Genomic DNA, 27,507 nt, shown 5'->3' with positions numbered 1-27,507 from the left:
TCAGAGGGTCTCCATTAAAATGCTTTTCCTCCTTCGAGAAGCAGAGACGGCGGCTCTCCGTGGGGAAGGATTCCGGCTGCTCCGCCGGGCATCGCACCAGGAGAGAGAAAACCTGCACTGCTGCACCGCGGATCCTCCTCCAGAGACAGCCAGAAGGTGAGGAGAGGCCGGTGCTCTCCGGGGCAGAGACCAGACGAAGCAGCCGGCTTTTCGGGAAGGACGCCGAAATCAAAACCTTTGTGTGTGGCGGGGGGGGCATCTAGCAAGTCACCCAGCACCCAAATTCCCAGCGCCGGGATGGGAGGTGGAGAAAAGTTAGGGGAAGCCGCGTTGTGTTTTCAAGCCTGAGATGTTTCATCGGCACAAAACGCGGTTAGACAAAACCCCCGGCGAACCTCCGAGCCCAGAAACGGGGGCGATCGCGACTCTTTTCCCCCAAACCCGAGCGTGAGGGGCTGGAGCCGCGCGATCCCACGGGTGCCGGCGTTTCCCGGTGAAAACCGGGCTGCGGGAGCACGGAGAGCTTTGCCCTGGGGACAGAGACAGGGGAAGGACACCCCCCACCCCACGGTGGGGCTTTCACACCCAAATACACACACGCACAGAGCCGCAAAACGAGGGCAGCATCCAGCCCCCCGCACCCGGCGCGGGGAGGGTAACACCCCGCCGGTGTCCCCAGCCGGTCCTCGGGGGGTGTCGCCGGGCAGCTGGGGTCGCGGTGTGCGTGTCGCGGGGTGCCGGTGGGTACTCACGGTGGCGAGCGGGAGGGAGCGCAGCCCCGGGGCATGGCGGTGGTGCGGGGCGGCCGCTTGCGGCTCTGACCCGGAGCCGAATCGCGGAGCGGGGAAGGGGAAGGGAAGGGGAAAGGGAAGGGGAAGTGACAGGCGGCGCCGCCGCCGCCGCCGCCGCCCCCGCTCCGCCCCGCCGGCCGCTGAGGGATGGGAGGAGCGGGGAGGGCCCCCGGGGGGAGAGGGATGGAGAATGGGGAAAGGGGGGGGGAAGGGAGAAAGTGAAGGAGGAAAGAGGGGTAAGGGGAAGCGGGAAGGAAAAAGGGCAAGGGGGAAGGAAAAAGGGAAAAGGAAAAAAGGAAAGGGGGAAGGAAAAAAAGGAAGAGGGAAGAAAAAAGGGGGTAGGGAAAAAAGGGGGGAAGAAAAAAAAGGGGGGAAGGAAAAAAGGGGGGAAGGAAAAAAGGGGGGAAGGAAAAAAGGGGGGAAGGAAAAAAGGGGGTTAGGGGAAAGGAAGGAGAAAAAGTGAATCAGGAAAGAGGGGTAAGATGAAAGGCAAGGGACGGGGAAAGGGGATAAAAGGAAAGGGGAAATGAAAAAAGGAAGGGGGAAGGAAAATAAAAAGGGGGAAGGAAAATAAAAGGGGGAAGGAAAATAAAAGGGGGAAGGAAAATAAAAAGGCGGAAGGAAAATAAAAAGGCGGAAGGAAAATAAAAAGGCGGAAGGAGAAAGAATGGGGAAAGGGAAGAGGGAAGGGAAGGAGAAAAAGTGAACCAGAAAAGAGGGGTAAGATGAAAGGGAAGGGAAGGGGGAAAGGAAAAAAGGAAAGGGGGAAGGGGAAAGGATGGGGAAAGGAAAAAAGAGGAAAGGAAAAAGGACAGGGAAGGGAAAAGGGATGGGGAGGAAGAAAGGGTAGGGAAAGGGAAAAAGGAAGGGGGAAGGGAAGAGGGAAGGGACAGAGAAAAAGTAAATCAAGAAAGAGGGGTAAGGTGAAAGTGAAGGGGGAAAGGAAAAAAATGAAAGAAAAGAAATGAAAGGAAAAAGAAAGGGAAAGGAAAAAGAACAGGAAAAAATATAGGACAAATGAGGGAGAAAAGGTAGGAAAAGAAAGGAAAATCCAGGCTGTTGAAGTGGTAATTGCAGCGTTTCTGCAGCACTGAAGAGAAAGGCTGCAGAAGGGCCTGCAGCTGAGGCACAGTTGGGTGGAGGCAGTGGATTCTCAGAGACGGCATGTCCCCGCCATGGCCAGCACGGCGCCGCTGCTGCCTGTGCCCATCTGTTCGGGGAACACTCTGCTGCGGGGAGCGCAGAAATCCCCGGACACCTCGGCGCAACAGCAGGCTGCAGTCTGGAAAGGGAAGGAAGCACGGCACTGGCACCCAGGGTGACACCCGGCTGTAGGTCCCGGCCCCACACAGGGACACAGGGGTGTCAGAGACCCCCACACCTGGGACACTGGGTCACTCTGAATGCAGACGTGACCGTTCACTAGTGCCTGCACTGGTCAGTGCTGGGCTGGGGCTTCCACTTTTGACATGACCCAGCAAGGAAACCAGGAGAGAAGCCAACGTGTGCTTTGGGAGCACATGGATGGGGAGCCAAGGGGGTGATGACTTTTCATTTGCCTTCAAGACCTCCATCCAAGTACAAACAGATCGGTGAAGGCCACAAACACCTCCAACTGCAGAAAGGGCTTCAGTTCTGCCCACGATGGCAACGGCATGCTGCGTGCTCTAGGATCCTTCCGGACAGTCAGGTTTAATCCAGCTATTGATGTATCTTGCAGATACCATTCTTAGTTCACAAAATTCATCCCCTTGCCAGAAGTTTTGTGGTCACATTAGCAATAAAATGCTGCTGCTGAATGAAAGTCTTGTGCTTCTTCAGCAGTAAATGATGCTCAGCTATCGAGCTGCTGTTGCTACATGCACAGTGGTGTCAACAGTAAAAGCAAAGACTAACAAGCTAGGCCAGGAGCTTTTTACCTGATTTTTCTCGTTACTCATGACCATACAATCCTAGAATGTGTTGGGTTGGAAGGGACCTCTAAAGGCCATCTAGTCCAACCCCCCTGCAGTCAGCAGGGACATCTTCAACTAGATCAGGTTGCTCAGAGCCTCATCCAGCCTGGCCTTGAATGTCTCCAGGGATGGGGCCTCCACCACCTCTCTGGGCAACCTGAGCCAGGGGATCACCACCCTCATTGGAAAGAACTTCTTCCTCATGTCTCATCTGAACCCACCCTGCTCTAGTTTAAAACCATTGCCCCTCGTCCTGTCGCTACATGCCCTTGCCAACAGCCCCTCCCCAGCTTTCCTGTAGGCCCCCTTCAGGTCGAAGGTCTCCCCGGAGCCTTCTCTTCTCCAGGCTGAACCCCCCCAACTCTCTCAGCCTGTCCTCGCAGCAGAGGGGCTCCAGCCCTCCCAGCATCTCCGTGGCCTCCTCTGGCCCTGCTCCAACAGGTCCATGTCCTTCTTGTGGTGAGGGCTCCAGAGCTGGACACAGTACTCCAGGTGGGGTCTCACCAGAGCAGAGTAGAAGGGCAAAATCCCCTCTCTGGATCTGCTGGCCACGCTTCTTTTGATGCAGCCCAGGATGCGATTGGCCTTCTGGGCTACACAAGCGCACACTGTTGGCTCATGTCCAGCTTTTCACCCACCAGTACTCCCAAGTCCTTTTCTGCAGGCCTGCTCTCTATCATGTCATCTTTTGCCCGTATCTTCTAAACTAGACTCTACCTGATCACCAGGCCTGAACTTCTTTGCCTTCCGCTTTCCACCTCAACCCTCTTGCCACTGCCTCACCGGTCCTCACTCACTGGTCCAGATCTTGGGTCACACAGGCAGCTCAGAGCTTGTAGCCGCAGCATAAATGAAGCACAGTCAGGTCATCTGCACCGTTCCTCAGTCCAAACCACCAAAGAACCACCCCCAAGGACAGTTCAGCTCCAAAGAGGTGCCCACGTCCTCTGCCCAATCCTCTGTCTCAGCAGAGCTGGGCTCACAGATGTTCTTATGACTTGGGTGAAATTCTAGCACTGAAAAGCAGTCAGAAAATTTCAGACACAGTCTTATTGTTTCACCTAATGACAGCACTTGACTAGTTAGAAGGAGGTGTTTATTCCCTGCTTGCCTTCTTTTTTTAGGGCTAACGCATTCGAAGCAGCAAATCTTTGCAGGCTTCAGTCCTGGGCTGAAGCTAAGGAAGAGTTTGGGTATTTATACCCTGCAACGAGATGGACTCCTCCAGCTCAAACTTAGCCTGTAGAGCTGCTGCAATTAACGGAGCCACCTCAAAGCAGGAAGGTCACGGAGTGTCCTTCTCCCTCCCTTCCAGTATGTCCAAATCTTTCACTGTTCCCGTTAGAGGGAAGAAGGTGCCGTTTGCCTTGCTGTGTCTTTCTTCCACTTCCTAAGACTGAGTTACCAGGACAACAAAGAAGGGTGGGAGGGAAGCGTGTACGTGCAGCTCTGCAGGAGTAACCTCTTCGCATGCTCTTCCCGCTGGAAGAGATCGGGAAGGAGCGCCCGCTCAGTGGAAAGTGGGACCTGGGTTTCAGCCCAATGCTGTTGGAAACCCTGCCTTCCACAGCGACCACCTGCCCTGCACGCTAGCAACGCTCAGGGATGTACTCAGCTCCTGCTGCGCAAACCTCTGCCGCAGAAACAAGAACCAAGTTAGAGCACAGTACGAGGGTGGCCACTGCCTTGGCAAAGCACAAGGAAGCCATGGGATGTTGGGACGGGATGCTGGGACGGGATGTTTAATGTCACGTGTGAAGTTTGTCACGCTTGAGTTCCCAGGACGAGGCCTTTAGTACAAGTGAGTATCCAGAGTAGAAGTTGTGAGCTCTGAATTTCCTCAGAACATCCTCTTTTGCTCACATCTGCAACAGGAACAGAATCTCTGACCTTAACACGCACTCGTCGGTCGCAAGACAGGAGAAGTGGCTCAGAGGCAGTCCCAGGCTACTTCTGCATGTTAAGGAACAAGAGTTTCTCTGTGGCACTTGGAGGAGGGCAGAATTTGACAGAAGCACTAGGGTTTTATTGTCAAATCCAAAGTGTGGGCAAGCAGCAGGATGGCCATCAGGGAATCCAAACTGATTAAGCCAAGAGCTTTCCTCACACTACCCCTTTCTCAAGCCAGCATGCTGGAGCAGAGCACATTTGCTACCCTATGCTCATCTTCCTTAGACCAAGACCAGGTCACTGCAACGTCACTGCCGACGGATCTTGGAACCAGAAAGTTCCCTGCCTGTTCTGATGCTCCAAACATGCTTTTGGAGTAAATGTGCTGCAGAGAAACCCCCTCTGAAGGGCAGTGGCCCTTCCCAAGGCAAACCAAGCACCAGACATGAGGGAGGACCACCTCTAGGTAGGCTTCTTTGAGTCTCGTTGCCAAGAGGGTCCGAACAGGGCAGCATTGAGAAGAACAGACAGCAGAGGGTTTTCATGTCTCCTCTGGCTTTGCCTTCAGAGCGCTTGGAAAAGCTGGGAATAGGGAAGGAGAAGAGCCAGAGGGAAGCATGAGCACTCTGACTTGGGCCATGCCTTGGCCACCATCTCAGCTGTCCTACCTCGGGCGTTCCTCTGCCCGAGCCTAAAGAGAGGAGCCAGGAAGAAGCAAAATTCCTGTCTTTATTTGGCGTTGTAATATGACTTAATAATTTGGAAAAAAAAATCATTTTTTGAATGATCATGATTGGAAAAATCATTTAGAAAAAGAAATCATTTTCATTTCACTGCAAAATTTAAACTCGAGCTTGAGAGATTCGAGCTTTTATTCAGCTTTTGAGGTCTCCTTTCACAGCAACCAAGACGGGGGCAACCACACAAGCACCAGGGGAGTTACTGGAGGATCAGAATACATCAAAGATTCAGTGGGTTATAAATTAGAAGAAAAAAAGGAGTCAGAAACCTTTTCTTAAATTAAAACCAAGGAAGAAAAGGGCCAGGGAGGATTGGAGCAACATGTAGAGCTGGGCACACACATTGTCGCTAGTTCCTATCATCTGAAAATCGTGGAGTCCGACTGCAATATTGCAGAACTGGCTTCCAAAACTGTGAGATGTTAAAGCACAACCATTGACTGTTCCCTTGTCCCTTCTTTTAGCTGTTTAAGACTCCTATTTTTTAATATTTTCCACCACAACCACTATGATTTAGTTTTCAAATAGAAACTCTCTGAAAAACGGAGGGAATCACATGGTCAGCACAAGCGATGTCTGATCCGATAGGCCTTCAGTGAGTCTATATATATCTGCTCTGAAAAGCGGGCTGCGGCAGCAGGCTCCGAGAAGCGCATTCCTGGGAAACAACGGGCTAGAGAAACAGCTCTGGAACGAGCAGATTTTCCTGCTGGTTAGCTAAAGAGCTCCGAGGAGAAGAAAGGCTCTTTCGTTTGTTTAGACCTTCAAAGGAAAAGCGCAGGAGCAGAGCTACCACGGGTTGGACTTCCCTCACCGCGGTGCATGAATATTCTCTGTAATGCCCAAGGATGCCCTTGGGTGCTGTGTAATGCCCAATGTCCCCGTTTCTGGCAGAATTTGTCTTCAGAATATGTATTTTTTTCACCATGTCGATCATATTTCAAACGAGAGTGATGGCTCTTACTCACAGGTTTCTTTTTTCCTGTGATACGGAAGTCTTTACATTTAAAATCCATATGCATTCTAGTAAAAAATCTGAAGGCAAAAATTAGCTGAACTCTTAAGGGATTCATTTAGACTCTGATCTTGCAAATCTGAGCTATGCTAAAGCATATGCTAAAACATCTTATCTGTGATAATAACCAGCACATAGATAGGATCAGGAATAGCCACTGAAAAGGTGTCTTTTGTCATCATTAGGAGTATTTTTACGTGCAAGGATCAATTTAATATTACGTGTTTGGCAGAATGTCACGCAACAGTTGCGAGGGGATGAAAAACACTGCAGCATTAAGAATATTTCAGCTTCAGAGTAAAGCAAGCTAAAACCTGCAATCCCTGCTAATAATTAAAAAAATATGTGAACGGGTCCATGCTGCTTGACTCCGGTTAGACGGACCTCCTGCCACTGCTGCACGCATTTCTGCCCGGGGCTCCTCTCAGAAGGAGATAAGGAATCTGTTAAGCTCACAGTCAATACATTCCCGTTTCCAAACTCTCCAGACAGAACACCGAATTACCCAGGCTCTCATTTATGTTAATACAAAACACGAGGGACTTCGTCCCTCTGGTATCTGGCTGCCTTTTGGAAGGCTGATTTCAAAAGCAATGTTACAATGATGAGAGAAAGGACGCGAGTTGACTTACCTCCACTTTAAGGGGTGCACAGCCTTTCAGGAACTCTTGAATATTACCGATGCAATCGGCTTCATTTTTAGGTTCCAGGCAATACTAAAGAAAGAAAATCCACTGAGCTCATTGCACTACCTTCCGTATAGCCTCTATTCAGAAGGCCTGCATGAATATTGACATGTGCGTTTTATACTGAATTAGGGAAGCTTCTTACGGGGGCGGATGGGGGCGGCAGGCAAGCTGTCGAAGCAGGAAGAGCGAGCCAGTGGAGGAAGTGATGCACACAGCGCCATGGTCGGCATCTCCTTCTGAATGTCAACATATGACACTGCCCTCCGGGACAGTGGGAAACCCATGACCTTTAAGAACACGCTTGCCCCCAACCATCACACAGAAGGAAGAGATAAGGAGCTAGCAAAAGTGATTTTTGCATAATAAAGGCTCCTTGTTCTCCAGGGTAGAGAACGCGTTTGTGGTTTTGTTTTTTTTTTTTTTTAATTAAACCGCCTCTCTTCTGTGTTGCCATTTCCTATCTCTCCTTGGACTCCTTCCCTTTTTTTCTCCTGCAGTTACTTATCGCACTTTTGGGCTGTCTGAATATCTGCCTCGCAAAACTGTAACGCGAGGCACTCGCATGGCTGAAACGGCTTCAGTACCAGCGGATCTGCTGGCCTCGGGGCAGTTCAAGACGGCAGGGATGCAAGGTTTACCCTTTATTCGTAACCTCACCTGCCTTTCTAGTGTGTTTCCTGACTAAGAAAGCATTTTACAGCAAGAGTTCTGTAAGAGCGAATATATTTACAGCCATAATTAATGATATTTACGTAAATACAGCCCAACTGCATATCCTTCTATTCAAAAACCAAGATACTTTCATTTCTGGTAGGCCTGGTATTTCCTGCCACTGCATGAACACGCGTAACTCACCCAACTGCAACCTTTCAGGGCTTTTCTGGATGTAGAGACAAAATCGAAGAACTAAAGCTACAATCGTACTTTGCCCTCAGTTAGATACAACCAGTAACCGAAGTGCAAAACATTCCACCTCTGAACACCCATCCTTGCTCATCGTACCAAAGAAAACCATACCTCAAACCAACCAGGGCAGTATTTAGCAAAATACATCTTAACGAGTTACCTTCTCTGCAGATCCCGGAAGAAGCCGATTAATGAGTTTACAAAGCACCGTTCCATCTCTCAGAGAAGCTTTCAGGAACTCCTCCGGATCATCTACGATTTTCTTAGGGGAATTTAAAACTCCTAATGAAATAAGCCACGTTACAATTTGCTCTTCGGGATTCATCGCGGCGAGTTCTGCCGCCAGCGCAGTTCTGTGCAGCAGCTTGCTGGAACCCACATCCGTGATTACATCTTCCTGCCTCTGCTGCTGCGGAGCTCAACTGTGAAACTACTTTTTTTTTTTTCTTTGCTCGGCACAGAAACTCACCAAATCTTAAGAACCAGAAGTTCTGTTACTCTAAGGGAAGAAACTTTTTTTAATAAAAGTTTCTAGCACTCCACTTTAAGAGATGGTGAAAGCAGACCTTTAACTACATGTTTTCAACGTTATTGAAAATAGAAATAGTTTATGTGGATAGCTATTCCACCAACAATACCTTACCTCCCTTTTTCAACTGTTTTATAGAAGTACACAATCCAAAATGGATTTTTGGGAGATTATAATCTCTGAAAACAAACATCCTGTGTAACTTTGGAAAGTTCATAAATTTAAGTCATCCAAAACTGATAACGAAACTGCCCAACTACTTCATTTGTCCTATAAAAATGTCCTTTTCCACCAGCTCTTCAGGATCCACTGTATGAAGACGTAGTAGTTATTAATTTTTCACCCTGCTCTGGGACAGTATTATCCATTGCTATTAGTCGTATTAATTTAGAAAGCTCCAGTCACCTTGCAAATTTTCTTATCCTTTCCAGTTGTCCTTTGCCCATAACAGATGAAAACCAAAGCAATTTTCTCAGTTGACGACACCCAAGTTTAACTAGAGATCATGGACTGAAGCAGTAAAATAGGAACAGATTACCCTAGAGACCAGGATTTCTCAGTGACAATATTCTGAGCCAATTCCTAACCCTGGTACTTGATGCAATTGTTTCCAAGACATCAGCGCTCTCAAACTACTTTGGCTACTTAAAAGGGTAGGGAGAAACAGAACAGCAAAAGGAATAATTACAAACAATAAATATGCATGGGTTTGTGTCTCCACTTTCCACATCTTATGGTTGGTAGTAGGACCGACGTAAGGACCATTTCTAACAGCCACCAGTAAGAAATCAGAATTGCCCTTTCAGGGTTAGACAGGCTTTTGACCTTTACGAGGACACGGGGATGAGCTCCACTCCTGTGCTGTGTGGAAATACTAGCAACACAGCGCTGCAGCCAGTGCGAACGGCAACACTGGCTGAAGCCAAATCACAAAACTCACTGCCATCTGGTGAAATACATCTACAACTACCCATATGTGTGCAAAACATGTCAAATTCATGACTAATTACAAGAACTTTAGTGGTTTTTTTTCCTTTTTCCAGTTCTCATGAGCACTACTATTTTGTAGAAGCGAGTACTTGCAGTCTCCGCTTTCGTAGCTTGCTTTTTCTTTTTCCAAATCTGTAGTAGGCAAGGCCATTGGTAATGCTCATTCATCTACTGGGAACAATCGTTTGTATATGGCAGACATCCACTGCAGCCAGCTCATCAGAACATACCCGTTTCTGATGCAAAGAGCAAGAGAAGTATTTCAACATCAGGAAAATTGCATGCTACCAGATTCATTAAATACTCAGTGTTACGAACCTGAACACCAAAGAGTACTTCATCCACTCCCTCCTCTAAAGCAAACTTAATTTTGTGCAGACAGGCAGGTTTAGTTTCACCACTATTTCACAGGCAGCTGTTGCACCCAAGCACATGGTAACGGTTGCAACTACAATTAAATAAAAATACTTCCCACATCTTCAACAGTTACCAACTGCTTGAAAGACTGACCTAGAGACAGATGCATATTCAGAAAGCCCCCAAAATTAAGGGATTTCTCATCAGCCACCTCAAGGCCATCTTTCAGAAGAACATCAGGACCCACCTAGAAATGTTGCAGCTTGTTCACCCACCCCCACAGTACAATGAATTCTGGGGCAGAAGCCAGGGTATGAAGGTACAGCCACCAAGCCAGGAAGTTTCTGGTCTGGTCTCTGGAAAACTCTGGTTATTTGCTGACAGTGACAAATCAAATGAATTATCAGTCATCTCTTGCACAGTCAATCTCCACCCCCAACTTACAAATACACTTTTATTTACAGTCTGATTTACATCAATAATTTAATCCAGTAGTTTAAAAAAAAAAAAAAAAAAAAAGAAAAAAGGGGTGGTGGTGGTAGTCTATACCCAATTAACAAAGGACTCTGATACATCAGAACCAGCATGGTAACAGGAGCAAGTGAAGAACAGCATTCAGGTAACATTCTAGAGTAATTGTTTTCAAAATACTTTTCTCACTCACTTTTATGTAACTTGCTCTTTTTCCAGCATAGAGGGAAAACACCCAATACAAAGAGCAACTCTGCAGCATTTTTCTGCTGCTGAATCTACCGATGCTTTAAACTACTGACTTTCAGTGATGAAGTCTGAGTCCATGCATGAGCTAACACAAATTATTTAAGTTATTTAGCGTTTTAGGCAGGTAACCATCTTTTTTGATATGATAGCTCGCATGCTGGCATTACATTTTAGTTAGGATGAGTTGGTTTAGCCTAAACAGCAGTACCCAGACTGTAAGATACTGCTTAAAAATGAGTCTCTTAATCTTCCAGCATATTATTCTTTCTTGCACACCATACACTGAGACCACTTTGTAACAATAAACCTCCATCAGTATGTAACACTAGTTATCTTTTCTACCATGCCAGGTGGCACTGAGTAACAGGTTTTTTAATTTAAAAAAAACCCAAAACCCGGAATGCTTTTGTTTAACAGGAATTTATTGGCTCTGGGAATACTGCAATTCTACCCATCTGCTACATACAGGCAGACTCACTCCTAGAATCTGCAGTCCACAACTGAAGATTGAAGTGATATTCTTACTCCCAAACCCAAAGCTTGTTTGAAACCCCTCGTTATAAACTGTTAGTTGTTTAAATGACATCATTTTATGTCTACCACAGAATAAGCCAATATAAACTTTATTAGCCATGACTGTTTTCAGTCAATTAGAAGTTCAGTTTTCTACATGAAATACTGGTGCCCAAGGACTTCTCTCTTATACATTGGCTCATCAACACATATGTAAGCTAAAAATGCACCAAAACCAAGACAAAGTTTTGGGGAAAGCATCTGGTTGCAAGAGATGCTGGTCTGGTCTGGAGTTTTGCGAGAAGCTAGTACATACAAGAACACTAATTATTCTGGGGATTTATCACTAATACTGTCTCAGTACATCAACACTTCCTTCCTCTCGTCCAGAAGGCCTGGACAATTATAAAACTGTTGATGTAAGAATATAGTAAAACTCTTCACGGCTTCTTGGTGAAAAAGAATTTGTGACAATTTAGTCCTCTGTATTTTAGAGGAGTAAACTCACTTCTATGTAACTTGCTCTTTTTTTCACATAAACAGAAAGCACCCTCTGTAAAGGGCAATCCTGGAATATTTTTCTGCTGCAGAATCTACTGATGCACTCAAAAAAAAGGCTCACTCCTGACTCTTGGAAGATGTTAGCTACGGCAGACAGCAACTGACTTTCACCTGAGAATTTTTTTTTTATATCCAAGAGATTAGTAGTGCTCCTTTCAAAGACCAATTCCTGAATGGTAACACAACCCTCTGAAACAAACAGTGTGTAACACCACGCTCAAAAGCCAAGCTTTATCAGTTGCAGTTTGTTATCCTTTGATTTTCCAACGCATATCCACTGCTGCACTGCCGCCTCTGTCACCATAACTGAAAAAAGGAAATGCAAGTTAGCACACTCTCAGAAACCAAAACACAAAAAAGCTAAATCATATTTGATTGTTTTTATATACACAATGCATACATTTGGGTTATACTCAATTTGTCACAACAGCATGAAAATACATCAATAGCTAACCACAACAATCAAAACCATTCGAGGACTCCTTGCGTTAACGCACACTTCTTGTACGACGTTGTCTCCAGAGCAAGTACTAAATAAATCCCTCTAATTCCTGTGTGTATGCCCCTCCAAACTCTGCCTGCCACAAAACCCCACTAGCTCTTGACCATCCCAGCACGATACACAGGAATCCTATAATAAACTGGTATACACACTGGTACTAATCTGTAAATAATGATCCGCTATAAATTAAATAAAACTTGTGATCAAGAAAAGGTGAACAGCTTGCTCGATTAGTATAATTACATCCTTGTTTTTTTACAAAATTAGTATTACCTGTCCTGCCACGTAGTCAGTTAAGTTCTATGTACTGCTCCCTGAACTAACTTTGGCACCATGCCTGTTAAGAATTTAGAAATGTTTATAAGCTGCAGAGTAGGCTGAAGAAGCGTGCCTTTAATATCTTTATTAATTACAACATGGCCCGCTACCACCAGTAAGTGACAAAACGCATCTAGTGAATGGAGAAAAAAAGCACTTAATTTTTCCAAAAGAGAGAAGCTTTTTCACTTCCCAGGAGTAATTAACCTTCAGCTTCCCAGCTAATACAGAGAATTAAAGCTAACACAGCACACATGTATAAAAAAGTTGAACACATTCTGACGACACTTACATGATGATGTGGCAAAACATTTTAAAGTTGCCTACTAAAGACAGTATTCCATCTCTTTATTAAAGAATTCATGATGTGTATGTATCAGCCTCAAACTGCAAATTTAAAAAATTACTCTTGCTAAATTTTTGCAGGTTGGTGGGGGAGCAAAGGAGAAGAGCTTACTTCTAGACAGATTTCCCTAACCCACTTACTTTGGTACCATACTACTGACACCAGTGATTTTTTAAATGAAAAGTGATTTTTGAATGAAAACAGGTTAGTTTTTTTATCTTTAAAAAGATGCCTACAGTTCAAATGGTGTCCTTTCCAGGAGGATTTGTGATTTAAATATTTCAACAACCACACTTAGATAAGTGTGACTTATACTTCAACAATCACATGAAGATAAGGAAAACAACACTTTTTTTGTTGGTGGAAATTTTATCAAGTGACAGAAAAATAAGAAGATGGTCAGACAGCATCTTTTATTTTATGTAACTATATGCATATATAACTTGGAACAGAAAATACCCACAATCATTCTGTATTTGATCTGAAACACAATCCATCACCCTGAAATAAAAGCGTATGTTTTCTTTTTTACCAAGGTAACACGAGCAATTTATCAGCAGTATTTACAAAATATTACTGCATATGCTGACAAACGCATTGCACCAGTATTTAGTTGGTGTTGCTGAGACTCTAAAAAGAGTAACTAAGCCAACTGAGATTACAAACATCAGACAGTATGCAACAGAGCCTGTCCTTCACACAAAATGGAACTTCTCTGAAATCGGTGACCATGTGTTAGACGAAAAACACTGTACCAACCACAGTTTTTTCTTTTCACCACTTCAAAGTTGTTTCTTAAAAGCAATATTTGAAATTAACAGCAAAATATGTTCTCAGATTTACAGAGTACTTTGAAAACTAATCAAAAAGTTACATAAAAAGTACACGCGCTCCTTACACGCTTACTTCCCCTAAAAAAGGGATGTATCCTTATCCTTCACTATAGACTAGATTTTAACAGATTTTGCACACATTAAAAGTTATTCCTTTTTTTTTTTAATAACAATTATTTAGTAGAAGTTTTCCAAAAAGCTGTATTAGTATGACAACCACTACCACTTTTTTTTTCTCTGAGTTATCAGAGAAAGAGAAGACGCAATCACTCTTCCACATAAAGTCTGAAGACAGTTGCTCCTACATCTACTTGAAAAATTGTTTTAACAGGGTAGGCTTCAAAGTCATGAAACACAGCAGACCTACATCTTAAACCCTTCTAGAGATGCCTGGAAGTCTGCAATTTAATCCAAGGACTTCCACAGAGATTAATTACTAATCAAAGACTATACTCTGTATAACCACTAAATTGCATGTTCTGGACATTTAACAAGACTGATTAAAATGTATATACTAACATTTATTATTGCAATTCAGATTTTTATGGTCTGGTCTTATGAAGATTCCTAAACCAAGTACTCTCTACAGCGTGATTTAAAGCGCATTTTTAATCCTATTTTATGTTCAACCATACTCAAATTGGACCAATTTCTGCAGATGAGAAGTCTCTCTCTGCCATTCCTAACTTGGTAGGCTTAAAAGACCTATTTGAACCTCCTCCTCCAAAATTCAAACAGAAACTTGAAAATATTATTTGGCCACCAAGAACGTCCATCCAAATCTATAAACAGAACAACCAGAAATCTTCCTTCCAGATACTACACGAGTATAATATTTACCTTACGCATTGGTACAGGCACCACTCATCTCTGCCATCAACACAGATGAACCAGCATTACTTCACGGGCATCTTCTAGAAGTTATCACCCTGCAATCAAGAGAAGATACAACAAATTGAGAAAAGTACATTTTACAGACTAAGTCAAACTATAGTCCTTCCCCCCCATTTAAAAAAAAGTCACAAGCTTGGGTTTGCAGATTATTCTGTTGCAAGTTTTACTACTTCTCTTTTAAGTGGTGGAGGATTCACTGGCTTGGAATGGACTGGAATGGCTTAGTGACAGGTTGCATGGCTTATGGATTCTCATTCCTTTTCAATGGTGCACTGCCATGTTAAATTCATAAGTTGAACGACAAAATTTACTGAGGACTAAACAGTAGTACAAAGCTTTTGGGTTTGTGATTTTTTTTTTTTAGTTGGAGGTCTTCATGTCTACTATATTCAAGAGCATCTTTTGAACTTCATGGCTTTACCTGAGTCGTAAGAACTTGCCACAGGTTCTGCCACACGTACCAGATATCCCTGTTAATGCAGTGTCAAACTAAACAGAGTCAGGCATCCAACTAAACGTCAAGTTTGCAATGGCTTGCTTCAAACTCCCAATTGCCGAGCTGCTATTTGTCAATCTAAACCAATTCCTGATTTGACAAGGCTTTAATTTCATTAAAATACAGGATATGCAGCCTTTTAAAGCATCTTCACTGGAAGATACTGGGCACAAAATACCCCCTCCCAACCCTACTTTGCAATATTCTGTCTACAGTGAGCTGCATTGTCTTTAGTTTCAAAATTGGTGACATAAATTGCTTTTATCCAAGAAGAAATGTTGAATTTGGAGAACTTCTAATGTATTGAAGCATTTCCTTTTTTTTTTTTTTTTAAAAAGTCTAGACAGCACTTCCATTGCCATGACGTGCAGCTTGTCTTACTGTACTAGCGGAAGGTAACTTGGTTCAATTTTGACTTAGACTGAAAAACTAGTTTGCTTTGCTTACCATCTTTGCTGTTTCACAGGCATTTGATGCTTTAAATCAGCTGTGGAATGCTGAAAGATTCACTTGTTTATATGAAGCCATAAGCCTTTGAGAAGTTGGAGAGAAAGACGACTTTGCTTATCTTATTTTCTCCTTTGGAATCAAAGATGTTCCTTTAAAAGTGAAACACTACAGAGTTGCAAAAATTTGAAACAGTATGAGTAAGCATCGTTTTGCAGCTTCTTTGATGGAATTGGTCAATTTTTTTTTTATTTTTACAGTATTCTGTAGCTGACTTACACGTACATGATTTATTTGGAGAGGAGATCTTTTCAAACTCCCCATTAATCAGTAGGAAGGCAGAAAATAGTATTATCCACTTGCTCTTTCAGGTTAAGTGAATGATATCCTCTATTTTTCTTTACACATGGATCAGAAGACATTTTGTACTGGGAACACTGTGACTTCAAACTCTAGGCAAAAATGAACTTTGTGTGGAATATCCCCACCACCCTCCAAATCACAAGCAATATGTTGTTTAAGAATGAGATGCTGAACATGTAGAACAATCCATCTCCATGTTAGATGGCTGGATGTTGTGTGGAAGATCTTAAGAACTGCTTGTTCCATTCATGAGGAAAATCAGATGGGAAGTGTGGCATTTCAGGGAAACTTTACTTTGAAAGTTACAACACTAGTACACAGCTCAAGTTTTATACATTTAACATCTGCTTTTTGAAAGAAATGTTAACAATTTTATAATGAAATTAAACATTGGTTTAACTTTTCCTCACAAAACCATAAAAGTCATGGAGGGGAAAACTTAACAGGCAACAATAAAAAAAGGTAAAAACAACTTTTCCTTTTAGTAGTCCTCTGGTAGTAAAGATAGAACAGCTTCCACTTTGCTGCTTTTTTTGTTTGTTTTGAGAAGTAATCTGTCTTGGTCCAAAAGTTTAAGAGTGTTTTTAGTATCTGCTTCTGCCTCCACCTCTATCGGATCTGCTTCCACCACGGCCACCACCTCTGGGTGCTCCGCGGCTTGAACTACTGTAAGAATCACGAGGAGGTGGATAGCCCCTTTCCATGGATGGGGGAAGACCCCTGTCTTGTCTTCCAACACGATCACGGCCACTTGAGTAGACATCACTTCTGCTGCTTGAGTAACTTTCTCGGCTTCCATATCCATCTCGTGTGCTGCCGTAATCATCATATCGACTGCTTCCACCATAAGATGGCGGGGGCCCTCGTGCAGGTGGAGCACTACGTGAGTTACCTGCAGGGTCAATGGTCAGGTAATATGGCAACACCATAAGTTATATATAACAATTTCAATCTGAATTTACAGAATTGCTGTATTTAAATGTTTACTGCTACTCTTTTGTATGTATTGGGGTGTTCTTACAATAATCTGCCACGTTAATGGTATTTAAAGTGGGGATTGCATATCAGGCAGTGAGTGGATTTAAAGACTCTGAAGGAATGAAGACGGTGTTTATTCAGGCAGGCTCTTTACTGGGTATTCCAGAACAGCTTGTTATTTTAGAGAAGAAACTCAGCCATATTTTCCAGAGACAGTTGCAATTCTGAACTGTAGACTTTGCTTCTTTAGCTTATAGCTTATTTAACAAGATGATCAAACAATAACCAACAATTGCACTTTCACTGTGCGTGGGGGGGAAAGTGTGCCACTTCCCCCTAAAACATGACAGCCTAGTCAGTTAGTTTTATGACACAGATTACTACATAATCCTCAAAATGAATTCTTACCATAACTCTCATATGAATCTCTGTAGGAGCCTCCACTTGGATGATCTGAGTAGTCCCTGTCACGTCCACCACCGTATCCATCACGATCGCTATAGGAGGAAAGACTACTAAGACTTAGTACAAATCAGTAAGATCACAGCAAGAATAAAATGAAAGGGAGAAAAATCCAACAGTAGGTACCTATATCCCCTAGAGGGGTATTCATCACGTGAACTGGAATGACCATAATCACGATATGCGTAGTCTCGTGGAGGTGGCGCATAGTCCCGTGTATCCCTGGAACTGGGATAATCTCTGCTTGAATAACTACAAAAACAAGAATTGAGATGTTAGCTCTAAGTTACATCTCAAAAGGTCAGGATCAAAAGTCAATTAAATTAGTAAAAGAACTTACCCGTCTTTAGTGCTATAGCCATCATCTCTCGGAGACATATAGACATCTCTTCGTGACGGCATTGGTTCTCTGCGTGGAGGACCACCATAACTGTCTCTTCCACGTGACACAGGAGCTTAAGAGAAATAGTCCACATTTTTTAACCTAATTAGCATTTAGCCACACAAAGAACTCTCAAGGCAAGTAAGTATAGCAGACTGTTTATAATGATTTCAAAGCATCTCTGTAGCCTACGCTTATAATGCATTACATTTCTATTTGTACAGTTTTAAAGCAGCACTGCAAGGAACATACCCATGAAGTCATACCAAATCGTTATACACAGCTACAAAATGATATTGGTATGAAGAGAACCAATAGATTAGAAAAACAATGCACTACTGCACTGCAGATTTAAATTAGAATCAATGATTTGCAACAGTTTCTGAAGAAAGACTAAGGTGCCACAGCTGACTAAGCAACAAAATAATTCAGGAAGTCCTTACCTCTTCCTCCCATACTACTGCTACGCACTGGTCCTGAAGGTGCGGATCTCTTAGGTGGAGGGCCTCCACTTCGTGGAGGTGGACCCCTCTTCATGGGAAGTGGCCCCCTCGAAGAGCCTAGAAGGATAAGCCATGAACCAACTTGTTATTTCTGTGATACTCACCTGTATGGCCCTAAAGCCTGAACTATAATAACCTAGACACTGTTATTACCACTACATGAGCAACAGTAAATCCTTAAAATTAGACCTCAAAGCCTTCCTTTATGTTTTGGCCACTACTAGATGCTATTGGCAGAAATGAGAGCCCACCAAGTTAACTTTTCCACAGCCTAAATTCCTGACAAGAACTGTCTTTTAGAACTTATTCAAAAGCCACAGGGTGTGACACAAGGGAGAAAGACAGCTGATACCTGTAATCAGTCACAGCTTAAGTGCTCAACAAGTTACTGTTCTCAGAAGACAAGAGCCACCTGGGAAGACATACTAGAGAAGATCCTACATAGAGAGGGAACAGAGGCACTACAGAGTCTGTAGAACCTACTACACAGACTCATCAAGACAGCAGTTTTCACTATTTGCAGGGATTTTTTTCCGCATTACAGCTTTTACTTTTTTACCTCAGGTGCTGCTTGCTTTTTCTTTTAAGCAACAGTTTTGTTTTGATACTGAAAAGTCTCTGAATAAATATCTATATCTAAAGTTAAAGAATATCCAGTATCAAGTAATGTACTATCCTTCCACTTCAGAAAGCTTCAACTCAACACACTACTATTTTCTAACAACAAACAAGGCTTCGCTTCCCTAACTCCCAATACGATCTGGAAGGATCAGTCCTGAAATTTAATAAGTTTAGACCTCTCGCTAGTAAGAATGAAAGGCAGTTCCCTTTCCCTGGTGGAAGAGAATCGCTTTTTCAACTTGAGTATCAGAAAGCTTCCTTCCTCATGTGCAGGGCAGGAGTTTTGCTTTTCTTTCATAGCCAAAAGTCAAGTGGAGTGTTAGTTGTAGAAGGGAATCTTCATATTTGAAAGCTTTTTCTTAAGGTGTACTTGCCTAATCAAAAATTTGACTAAACTGCTGAGACCATATTTCATCATTTTAGCAAAGAACAAGGAGTGCACTATTCGGCTGTTTGACTTTTTTTTTTCCAGTAGGATTATTGTCATCTTCCAATGGGATTGTCTTGTATGTTGTCCAAGTATATAATGAGAGAGGTAAATACATACCCAAGTGACTCCCTCTTGAAGGTGGTCCTCTCGCGCCACTTCCGCCTCTTCCACCTCTAAGGCCCCTGGGAGGACCTCTGCTTCGTGGAGGGGGTGGCGGCCCACGCCTACCACCACTTTCAAAGGATGGCTTGGTTGCTTGTTCCACTTTAATTGCTTTCCCATCTAATGACTAAAGAAGAAGCTGCTTTACTTACTGCTCAGTCACGTTTGTATTTCTTAAATTAAGCCCCTCTTGCTTCGCTATTATAGGGCTTCCATTTTATACAGTTAGAGCAACTCTAGAACTGATTTCAGTCTTCAGTATTAGTCCCCATGTACTCAGCAGCATGTTGGGCCTAATTTCTACAGTACTTCATTCTTGTGGTATTGATGAAAAAAACAAAAACAGAGCAGCATCAGAAAGGACTTTCAGCAAAAATACAAGTGTCCAATGATTACGGCAGCCCCATGTCATTTATTCTGTAAATGAAACACCATTTATGATCTCCAATTTACTTCCAATTGCCACGGACTTTTGTACCAAACTAGGACTGCATCAGTAGTTACAGGATTAAGCTGAAGGTATCTTAGCTTCAGTTGGGATTTCTGGCAATGGGGAGGCCGTTTAGTACATTTTCTTGATGTCCTGATAAAACGATGATCGCTGAAGTATTTAGAAGTAATTTCAGCATCTACAAAGCAGACTGAATATGATAATTCACCCCTCTTTTCTACTGTTTCAAGCTGGGGTTTCAAGAAAGGTTAACCGTCACGATTTACTCTATTACTTGCTTTTCCAGAGTGGAGGTGCTTTGGGTTTTTTTTTTTGTTTGGGAACTTTGTGGGGAAAAAAGTGGACGCTTTCTTTGAATATAGACCTGCAATAACAGAAGCTCTGCAGCCAACTATTACACCTCAAACATGAGCAGGTGGTAAGACATATTGAGTAAGTTAACCTAATTAATCAAATTTCTGTATAATCTTTCAGACACCACACATTTGGTAATTATAGCAGAGCTAATATCACAAGCTCTACTGACCTTAGGTTACTGCACATCTACCCTGGCAAACACAGCTTATTTGCCTCTTTTAGCAGTTAAATACTTAACTCTGCTATGATGACTGATGAATTATACAGGCAGGAACTGTTGTTTATTGCACTTCTTTGATGCAATAAATGAACAAGAACATTACTGCCATTAATGTCTTACTCTGAAGTGGTGATAGTTGTTTACTGAGATCCCGCATCTTTTTTGTTCTCTGCTGAAATCTAGCCCTCTCTGAAATCATCCTCTTTAGCATCTCATGTATTCTGCCACCATATGTAGTTGTTTGAAAAACCCATGTGTATATCCACAGGTCCAACTTGATCCATTGTTAGGAAAAAAAGTTAAGAAATACTAGCAAAATCATATTGGTCTTGGCTTTGACTCAATAAAAATATTTTACTTATGGAATGTTTCTCAAAAAGCCTTTTGGCATGACAAGCTGAAACATTCCAGGTGGGAGCATTACTGCATCTGGACCTTCTCAGTTTGTATCTCGTTATTTTGCCATTGTCCTTCCTCTGTCTCAGTCATCCTTCTCAAAACAGGAACAGTGGGCTTGAAGCCTCAAGCTTTGCCATCATGACCACTGCTGTCCTCAACTTCATGGTAGATTCCCAACAGCCTATTTGAAGTTTGGAAATCAAATACCATCCCCTTCTGCTAGCACGGGTTCTGAAAACCTGCATGCATCCAAGTTCTTTGTTTTTTTATATGTAGGAGGTAATTTTTCCTTATAATTTCTCCTCCTATTTCCTTCTGCCTTGCACTCATGCATCTTACCCAGGCAAAAGATATGTTTCTTCCGAAATTGCTTTATGCAAGCAGTCTTAAAAGCTACGCCCAAGGTCCAAAAAGACCTTTTTATTAGGTCCAAGAAAATTTTTGTTGTTGTTGTTAACCAGAAGGTATTTGTCAAAGTTTGTCCTATTTTAAAGCAGAGGGGGACAACTTCATTTTATAGGTTCTTAGGCCAAAGAAGAAAGGTTTCATCTCACTGAACAGACAGAATTCACACAAGCCATCTCAGAGTAAGGAATTTTTTTTCCATGAGCCCAAAGCATCAGCTGTCAACACAAACACTCATTAACTGGTGTTTTAACCTTGATTCAGAGTGTTAACAGTAGCATTTTAATATCATACGGGCACCATAAAGTGGAGTCACCTTGGTGCTAAAAAGCAGGAAATTCACTTAAGATATGAGTCATCTAAGAATAGTAACAGATTGGCAATCATAAAAATTCCTATACGTGGAATGAACAAGCTATACAGCTTTGTAAGGTGAGGTGAGGAACCTTACACAAACAGAATTAGAGAACTGTCCTGCAAACTGTTCCATGTTCCAACAGAAAAGATGAATGAAATTTGCTAAGTTTTGGGCCTGGGGCAGAAATCAAGTATTCCCAAGAAACTGTTACAGAAACTTGCATGAAACTGCAACCTGACATCGCATAGGGCTTTCCTTTCCAATGGATCATTTTATTGTTGATGCTGCAGTGACTCCACCATTTCCACATATTCCTTGATGGCACATCAAGTGGGCTTCCTTTCACCAAATATATTCAAGAACTGAAGATCATTTCTTATCAGGCTGAGCTTCTACATAATGTATTGTTTCTTCACCAGAAGAACTGGCAACACTTTCTGTTGATTAGAGGAAGACAGCCTTCCGTAGCGCTGAGTACAGTTTAGACTATTGTTTGGGTTGCAGTATTTGCTTCCAACCTCTTAACACAATCCAGCTGGCTTGGCAAGTCTACACTGGAATTAAGTCTTTGGCTTGTCCCAGATGTTTCCTCTAAGGTCATATTCTCTCTTTAATTATCCATTTTGTCTTCAGGACTTAAAACCAGAAGGTCATGCAAACAGCTTATTGCACAGAATGTCCACTACAGACTTGGGAGTATTCACACTTGTGTCCAGATAAGCATGTGCATTTTGTGACATTAGGATGTAGACCTGAATAGCATGCAATTAACTCTCTTCTTAAAGAAGGCTAATAATTTACTATGATAAAGTACTTCTAACATTTCTTCAGTGCTGCTCAGACATGCTAACATTGATCCAATTCGGCAGGGAAAGTAATTTAAGTGAAAAATCTCCACCCCCACTCCAAAACCATTATCTCCTGACCTCTTTCTGCAGGAAGGAAATTAATCTTCAACAAGCAAGCTTAGACTAGTCTCTGCTTGTCCCATTTTAGCATGAAATATAATTAACCCTCTTCCTTCCCCCCACCCATAAAGAAGCAAACATTGGATATTTGCTTTTCATGAACATTTGCAAAGCAAAAAATCAAATACAAATTTACTCTTGCAGAAATCTAAGTCAGCCTCTTCTACTGGCTGCAACTTTGAATTCCTTTGTAATGACAGAATGAGCAACACACCAGCAGTGCACAACTCTTCCCCCTGGCTAGACAGGTCAGCTAACTCCTTACAGACTGCTTGAGATATTGTCTGCACAGGGCTTCTGCTGCTCCTTCTTAAGTGCTTGAAATTCTCATGAGCACTCCGAATCCATCACTTCCAAATGGACAGAAAAACTTCAAGTTCCCATTTATTGTAATGATCTCTTCGCACAGCATGCCTCAAACATCGCTCCTCCTCCAATCCAGAATGCGGAGTCTTTTTGAGGTACAAGCAGTACTTATTGTCCAGAAGGCTTTCTGAAGATGAGGAGAGACTACCTCATGAACATCATCTACATTTTTCATATCCATGGTCAAACCAAGATAGACCAGTATAGAACTGGAACTATACACAGCAGCACCTACAGGTTTATGTTAAAAACATCATTCTAGGCCAAATCCTCAGTGAGGATGTTCTTTTCACACACTATTTGATGTTCAAATGCCAAAGCAGGTGAAGGTGTTTTTAGATTCGTAGTGTGGAAGACAGAAACTGTAAGACTGATGACACACAAGGCAGTACTTTGTAGCATTTCTTGACAGCGATGCAGATGGTGCATTCCAGAACACGTAGACATTACCTCAGCCACAAACATTCAATCTCATTTGGTTACTTTACTAAGCATTACTTTTCTGAATGTTTCCAATGTGACCAAACACATGCCACAACATTCAAGATTTAGAACAGCTGGTGACTGTTTTCAGAGGGATTTTCATTTGAAAGCTGCACTCCACACACACTCAGGATTAGTGACTTGAACTCCTTTCAGCCTGACAATTAGCTGTTGGTGCTTGAAGTTACCTTAGGTGAGGTTCAATGTAATGACTACTTCAGAGGAAATCAGTGTTTAAGAACTGCAGTAAACAAGTCCTCATAACTGTAGCAAACTACACAATGGATAAATAAATTCAATATAAGGAGCACCTTTAAGGATGTTTAGGCTGGTACAGAAAGGACGTTATCTGACTTGTCACTGTCTGCCTTGACATAAACCACTAACTTATTTAAAAGAAAATAACACTAGTTGTCATGAGGTTGTCCTGAAGCACCCAGAAACTAAGTACGCATAGCCGAAAGCCTGCTATAACACAAAACAAGGAAGTTTTACTATTTGTGTTCACTGTGAACACTACAGCAAGCTCATTTTCTTATTAAAGTGCACATACCCATTATGTTTTACTTATTGACTGCAATGACTAACATTCTTCTTCCACTTCTATGTCTTATACTAAAGAAGACAAACAGCTATCAAAGTCTCAAGTGTTAATCAGGATCAGTAGAGGCTTCTTCACCTTACATGAATAACATCTCAGAGACACTGCTTAGAAAAAAGGCCAATGCAGCATGACCTTAACCCAACTGTTCAGATTATGCATGAAGAGACCAGAGTGAAATTCAAGTTAACCAAGACAACAGCTTTCACTGCCTAAAGAGACAGCACCTCTCTGAAGATAAGCAGCTGTTGACAATTAAGTTGCACACTTGCACCTAGCTTTTCAAACACATCCTGTAACAGACACAGATCACAATAGCCTACAATCCTATCACAAACTATCTTGGTATTTATCTCACAACTTTTACTCTAAATTCTCAGGTTTTTAAAGACATTACATACACATTAAATTTTTATTTCCTCTTAAAGTTATACCATTGCATTGTATGGTATACATAAGAAAATTCAATTGCTGGCTAACTGCAAAGCTATTTCACATAAACTGTCAAGATGTTCCTCAAACATGGCAGGTAGACTGATGATACAACTCACAAATATACAAGGATATCTACAAATTACCAGTTAGCGCATCAGCACTCCAGCACAGTTGGGAAGTCACATGAAACCCATGTTAAGGGAAACATTAATAGTTTTCAGGTAAGTCACTTCCCTCAAGTGTAGTTTACACAGTACTGCATTCAAATATGATAAAACAAAAACATTACAGGAGACATGCAAAAATGAAGAGCTGACAATTAGAAAGCCCTCCATCACCAATCAAAAAAGAAAGAAAAACAGTGAGTATAACTGACTGATAGCCAGACTTCACTTTCTACTGTCAAATCCAGAATCATGAGAAAGTGATTCCAGATTCATGGACACAGAGACATTTTGCCAAATTTAAAGTTATGACTTGTCTCCAGGATCCTCTAACTCATTGTCTTTCCAACTTTATTACTAGTTTATTTACCCCAAATATCGATATTGCTGGTCAGTAACAACGGTGACATGTAACTGGTCTTAATTCCTACCTTTCCATTCATATCTCTGGCAGCATCTTTTGCATCTGCTGGACTCTCAAATGTGACAAATGCAAATCCTCTGGACTTGTTGGTTTCACGATCTTTCATCAAAAGCACTGCAGAAATAAAGCCGTGTTACCCTTTTCTGTAATTAGGCAACAACACTTAACCTTTATTTAACCTTTTAAGCTCAGAACTTCTTAGAGGACACGAAAGCACCATCATTTCAAATGATCAATGCTAAAAAAGTCATCACAGCTATGTTGTTGCTTTTTATTTTTTAGCATCTTAAAATAGCAAGGGTTTTTTCTTTTTACCTTCCACAATGCGTCCATATTTGCCGAATACAGCCTCGAGGGCTTTTTCATTAGTCTCTGTGTTCAGGCCCCCAATGAACAGTTTCCCAGGACGATCTGCTTCAACCATTTTGATTCTGCAAATGACCTATTAGAAGCATAAGGTTGTTATTAACATCAGACTGCAACAGACTTCCATACCGCCTCATGATTTATAAGTGACGACTTTCCTCAAAAGTACAAGCGCATTTTCTTGAGCAAGATGTCAATTAAGACATATAAAGTATAAAAAATATTAAAAAAATTTTTAGACTGAAGCAACTAATAGTACTGCCTTCAGTTAATGCTTTGCATTATATTGTCTATTTCAAATAGATTAACTTTAAAAAGTGGAACAAAGCACTGATGAGAACTCTTGTAAGATCAAGCAGTGTAGGTTAACACAATAAGTCTTTCAGGATTACCGTCTTTTTGCCCTTGATGGTAATCCTAGCACTCCCTCCCCCTAAATCCTGCCACAGATGTTTCAAGAAATTTACTTAGTGTGTCAAAATAATAACAAAATATTAACTTTAAAGTGAGCTTGAGCCAGTATTGTAAATTACGCTTATTCTTTAAATTACTCAAAGAACAATGACACCACGCCAAAGTCCTGGCCTAAACAACGTGTCAGCCTGAACGGACACCAGACCATCACTGCAGTTCAACACAGCAAGGCCGCGGCCAAGGCAAGGGGGCGGGGAGCAGGACTAAAGAAAGAGAGCCAGACACAAAGACAAAGCAAAAGCTCGAAATGCCTGGCAAAACGCCTGGCGCCTGTGGACAAACGTTACCCGCATGCCTCCCTCCAGCCTAATGGCGGGAAAGCCCGCAGCAGCGCGCAAGGCGGGCCTGCGCAGCTGCCCCGCCACACCAGCAGAACCGGGACAAAGCCGCCCCCCCGCCCCGGGCGGCGAGGGCCGGGCCACAGAAAAGGCCGCAGCAGGGAACCGGAGGGGGGGGAGTAGGGGGGCGTCAGACCCACCGCGGTCTCCAGGCACCTCCACAAAATGGCGGCCACCTTTGGCAGGGACTCTTCTCCCTCCCGCCGCCGAACGACCGCCTCAGCGCTAAGCCAGCCACGCACCTCAACCCCCATTTTGAACTATCCGTCCGACCTTCCAGGCGCGGCCGCCGTCCTCCCTTCGCCCTCCTCGAAGATACGGAGGCCCACGCGGTGGGACCCCGCGCAAAACCCCCCGCACCTAAAATGGCGGCCAGCGCGCCTCACGCGGTTGGGACCCCCCTCCGCTCGCTCCACCACAGCCGCGCCGCTCCCCCCACCCTCCGCGGGGCCAGACAGACGGGGCGGCAGGCCCGGTTCCACCGCGCCTCGCCTCAGGCCCGTAGCGGAGGCCGTGTGCAGCACAGCTCCCTCACCCGCGGGCCGGGCCCTCCGCCGCGCCACCACCTGCCGCTGCCCACCCGCGCCCCGCAGGGCCCAGCTCCCCCCTCCCCACAGCCCCGGGGCCTGCCCAGCCCGCCGGGCGGCGCTCACCTCCGCTCACACCGGCCTGCAACTGCGCAATGAGGGCGAACAAAGGCGCTGCAGGCCTTTATACCGCTGACGTCACCGTCCGGCCGGGGCCCCGGATGCAGGCGGCGGCGAGGCCGGCAGGGGGAGGCAGCGGCGCGCCGCGGTGGCGGGACCGGCCGGGGGGCGGGCGGCTCGACGGGACGGGGATCGGAGCTCCCCGTCCTGCCCGGGGCGCGGGCCCGGAGATCCCCGTCCTGCCCGGGGACCGGGCTTACACCGGCCGGGGGTGGGGCGGGGGGCGTGAGCCGCCACGAGGGAGCGCGGCCGGGTCCGCCCGGCGGGTGGCCGTTACCGCTTTGTCTGCTCCCGGTCCCGCTCCTTAGTGGGATCCCCGAAGTAGTGGCTGCGTCAGTAGTTTGGAAGCGAAATCGCTTGCCATGGGGTCAGTTTAACTTGCGGAAGTGTCTGTGCGGGAGGTTAAATCTGGCCAGCTACAACAGTCTCAAGGTGATTTTAGTTAATTAATATATGTGCATGTCAGTGCTCCTTCCTCGGAGACTTAAATAAGTGCAGTTTAAAATGAAATATGCTGTTGATAACACAAAGTTTTTGTGCTGGTTCAATTGGGGTGCCTGGAGAAGAGAAGGCTCCAGGGAGACCTTAGAGCCCCTTC

General features: G+C 43.7%; 2 protein-coding genes and 1 non-coding gene across 11 annotated transcripts in view; all 3 read right to left on the bottom strand.

Annotated features, from left to right (window-relative positions):
- Nucleotides 1-8,693, bottom strand: part of ARHGEF6 (Rac/Cdc42 guanine nucleotide exchange factor 6) — a 44,616-nt gene extending 35,923 nt beyond the window's left edge. The window contains exons 1-2 of one of the 3 annotated variants that reach the window (XM_063346279.1): nucleotides 8,147-8,693; nucleotides 7,024-7,107 (exon numbers count right to left, since the gene is read on the bottom strand). In XM_063346279.1, coding sequence (XP_063202349.1) covers nucleotides 7,024-7,107; nucleotides 8,147-8,311 — 249 coding nt within the window. In that variant the 5' untranslated portion in view covers nucleotides 8,312-8,693. Of the gene's footprint in view, nucleotides 1-752; nucleotides 860-7,023; nucleotides 7,108-8,146 lie in introns of those variants that run through there. The other 2 variants (XM_063346278.1, XM_063346280.1) reach the window with 2 other exon arrangements.
- A 1,664-nt stretch (nucleotides 8,694-10,357) lies between these two features.
- Nucleotides 10,358-26,958, bottom strand: RBMX (RNA binding motif protein X-linked). 7 transcript variants are annotated; one of them, XM_063346286.1, is made up of 11 exons: nucleotides 26,445-26,551; nucleotides 25,340-25,466; nucleotides 25,032-25,138; nucleotides 19,349-19,520; nucleotides 18,121-18,237; nucleotides 17,636-17,750; nucleotides 17,422-17,547; nucleotides 17,242-17,345; nucleotides 15,493-16,747; nucleotides 14,496-14,584; nucleotides 10,363-11,962 (listed from the first exon to the last, which is right to left on the bottom strand). In XM_063346286.1, the coding sequence occupies exons 1-9, from the start codon at nucleotides 26,454-26,456 to the stop codon at nucleotides 16,440-16,442; spliced, it is 1,188 nt and encodes a 395-aa protein (XP_063202356.1). In that variant the 5' UTR covers nucleotides 26,457-26,551; the 3' UTR covers nucleotides 10,363-11,962; nucleotides 14,496-14,584; nucleotides 15,493-16,439. The 7 variants fall into 7 exon arrangements, with proteins under 7 accessions (XP_063202361.1, XP_063202357.1, XP_063202358.1 ...); XM_063346287.1 differs by having other exon boundaries at nucleotides 10,361-11,962; nucleotides 14,496-16,747; nucleotides 17,242-17,330; nucleotides 26,445-26,555; XM_063346288.1 differs by lacking the exon at nucleotides 26,445-26,551 and adding an exon at nucleotides 26,856-26,958 and having other exon boundaries at nucleotides 10,362-11,962; nucleotides 14,496-16,747.
- Nucleotides 25,209-25,281, bottom strand: LOC134521242 (small nucleolar RNA SNORD61). The gene has a single exon (XR_010072699.1). It is a non-coding gene; the product is annotated as a small nucleolar RNA SNORD61 (small nucleolar RNA).
- Nucleotides 26,959-27,507: the final 549 nt, after the last annotated feature.

The sequence above is a fragment of the Chroicocephalus ridibundus genome, chromosome 9, assembly GCF_963924245.1.
Source record: "Chroicocephalus ridibundus chromosome 9, bChrRid1.1, whole genome shotgun sequence".
NCBI lineage: Eukaryota > Metazoa > Chordata > Aves > Charadriiformes > Laridae > Chroicocephalus > Chroicocephalus ridibundus.
This window is presented reverse-complemented; position numbering and strand designations above follow the sequence as displayed.

Coding starts and splice junctions, on each gene's coding strand:
- RBMX (XM_063346285.1), bottom strand. Junction 18,238..19,348: donor TTCAAGAGGGAGTCACTTGG/GTATGTATTTAC, acceptor TTATCCTTCTAG/GCTCTTCGAGGGGGCCACTT. Junction 17,346..17,421: donor TACCCCTCTAGGGGATATAG/GTACCTACTGTT, acceptor AAGTCTTAGTAG/TCTTTCCTCCTATAGCGATC.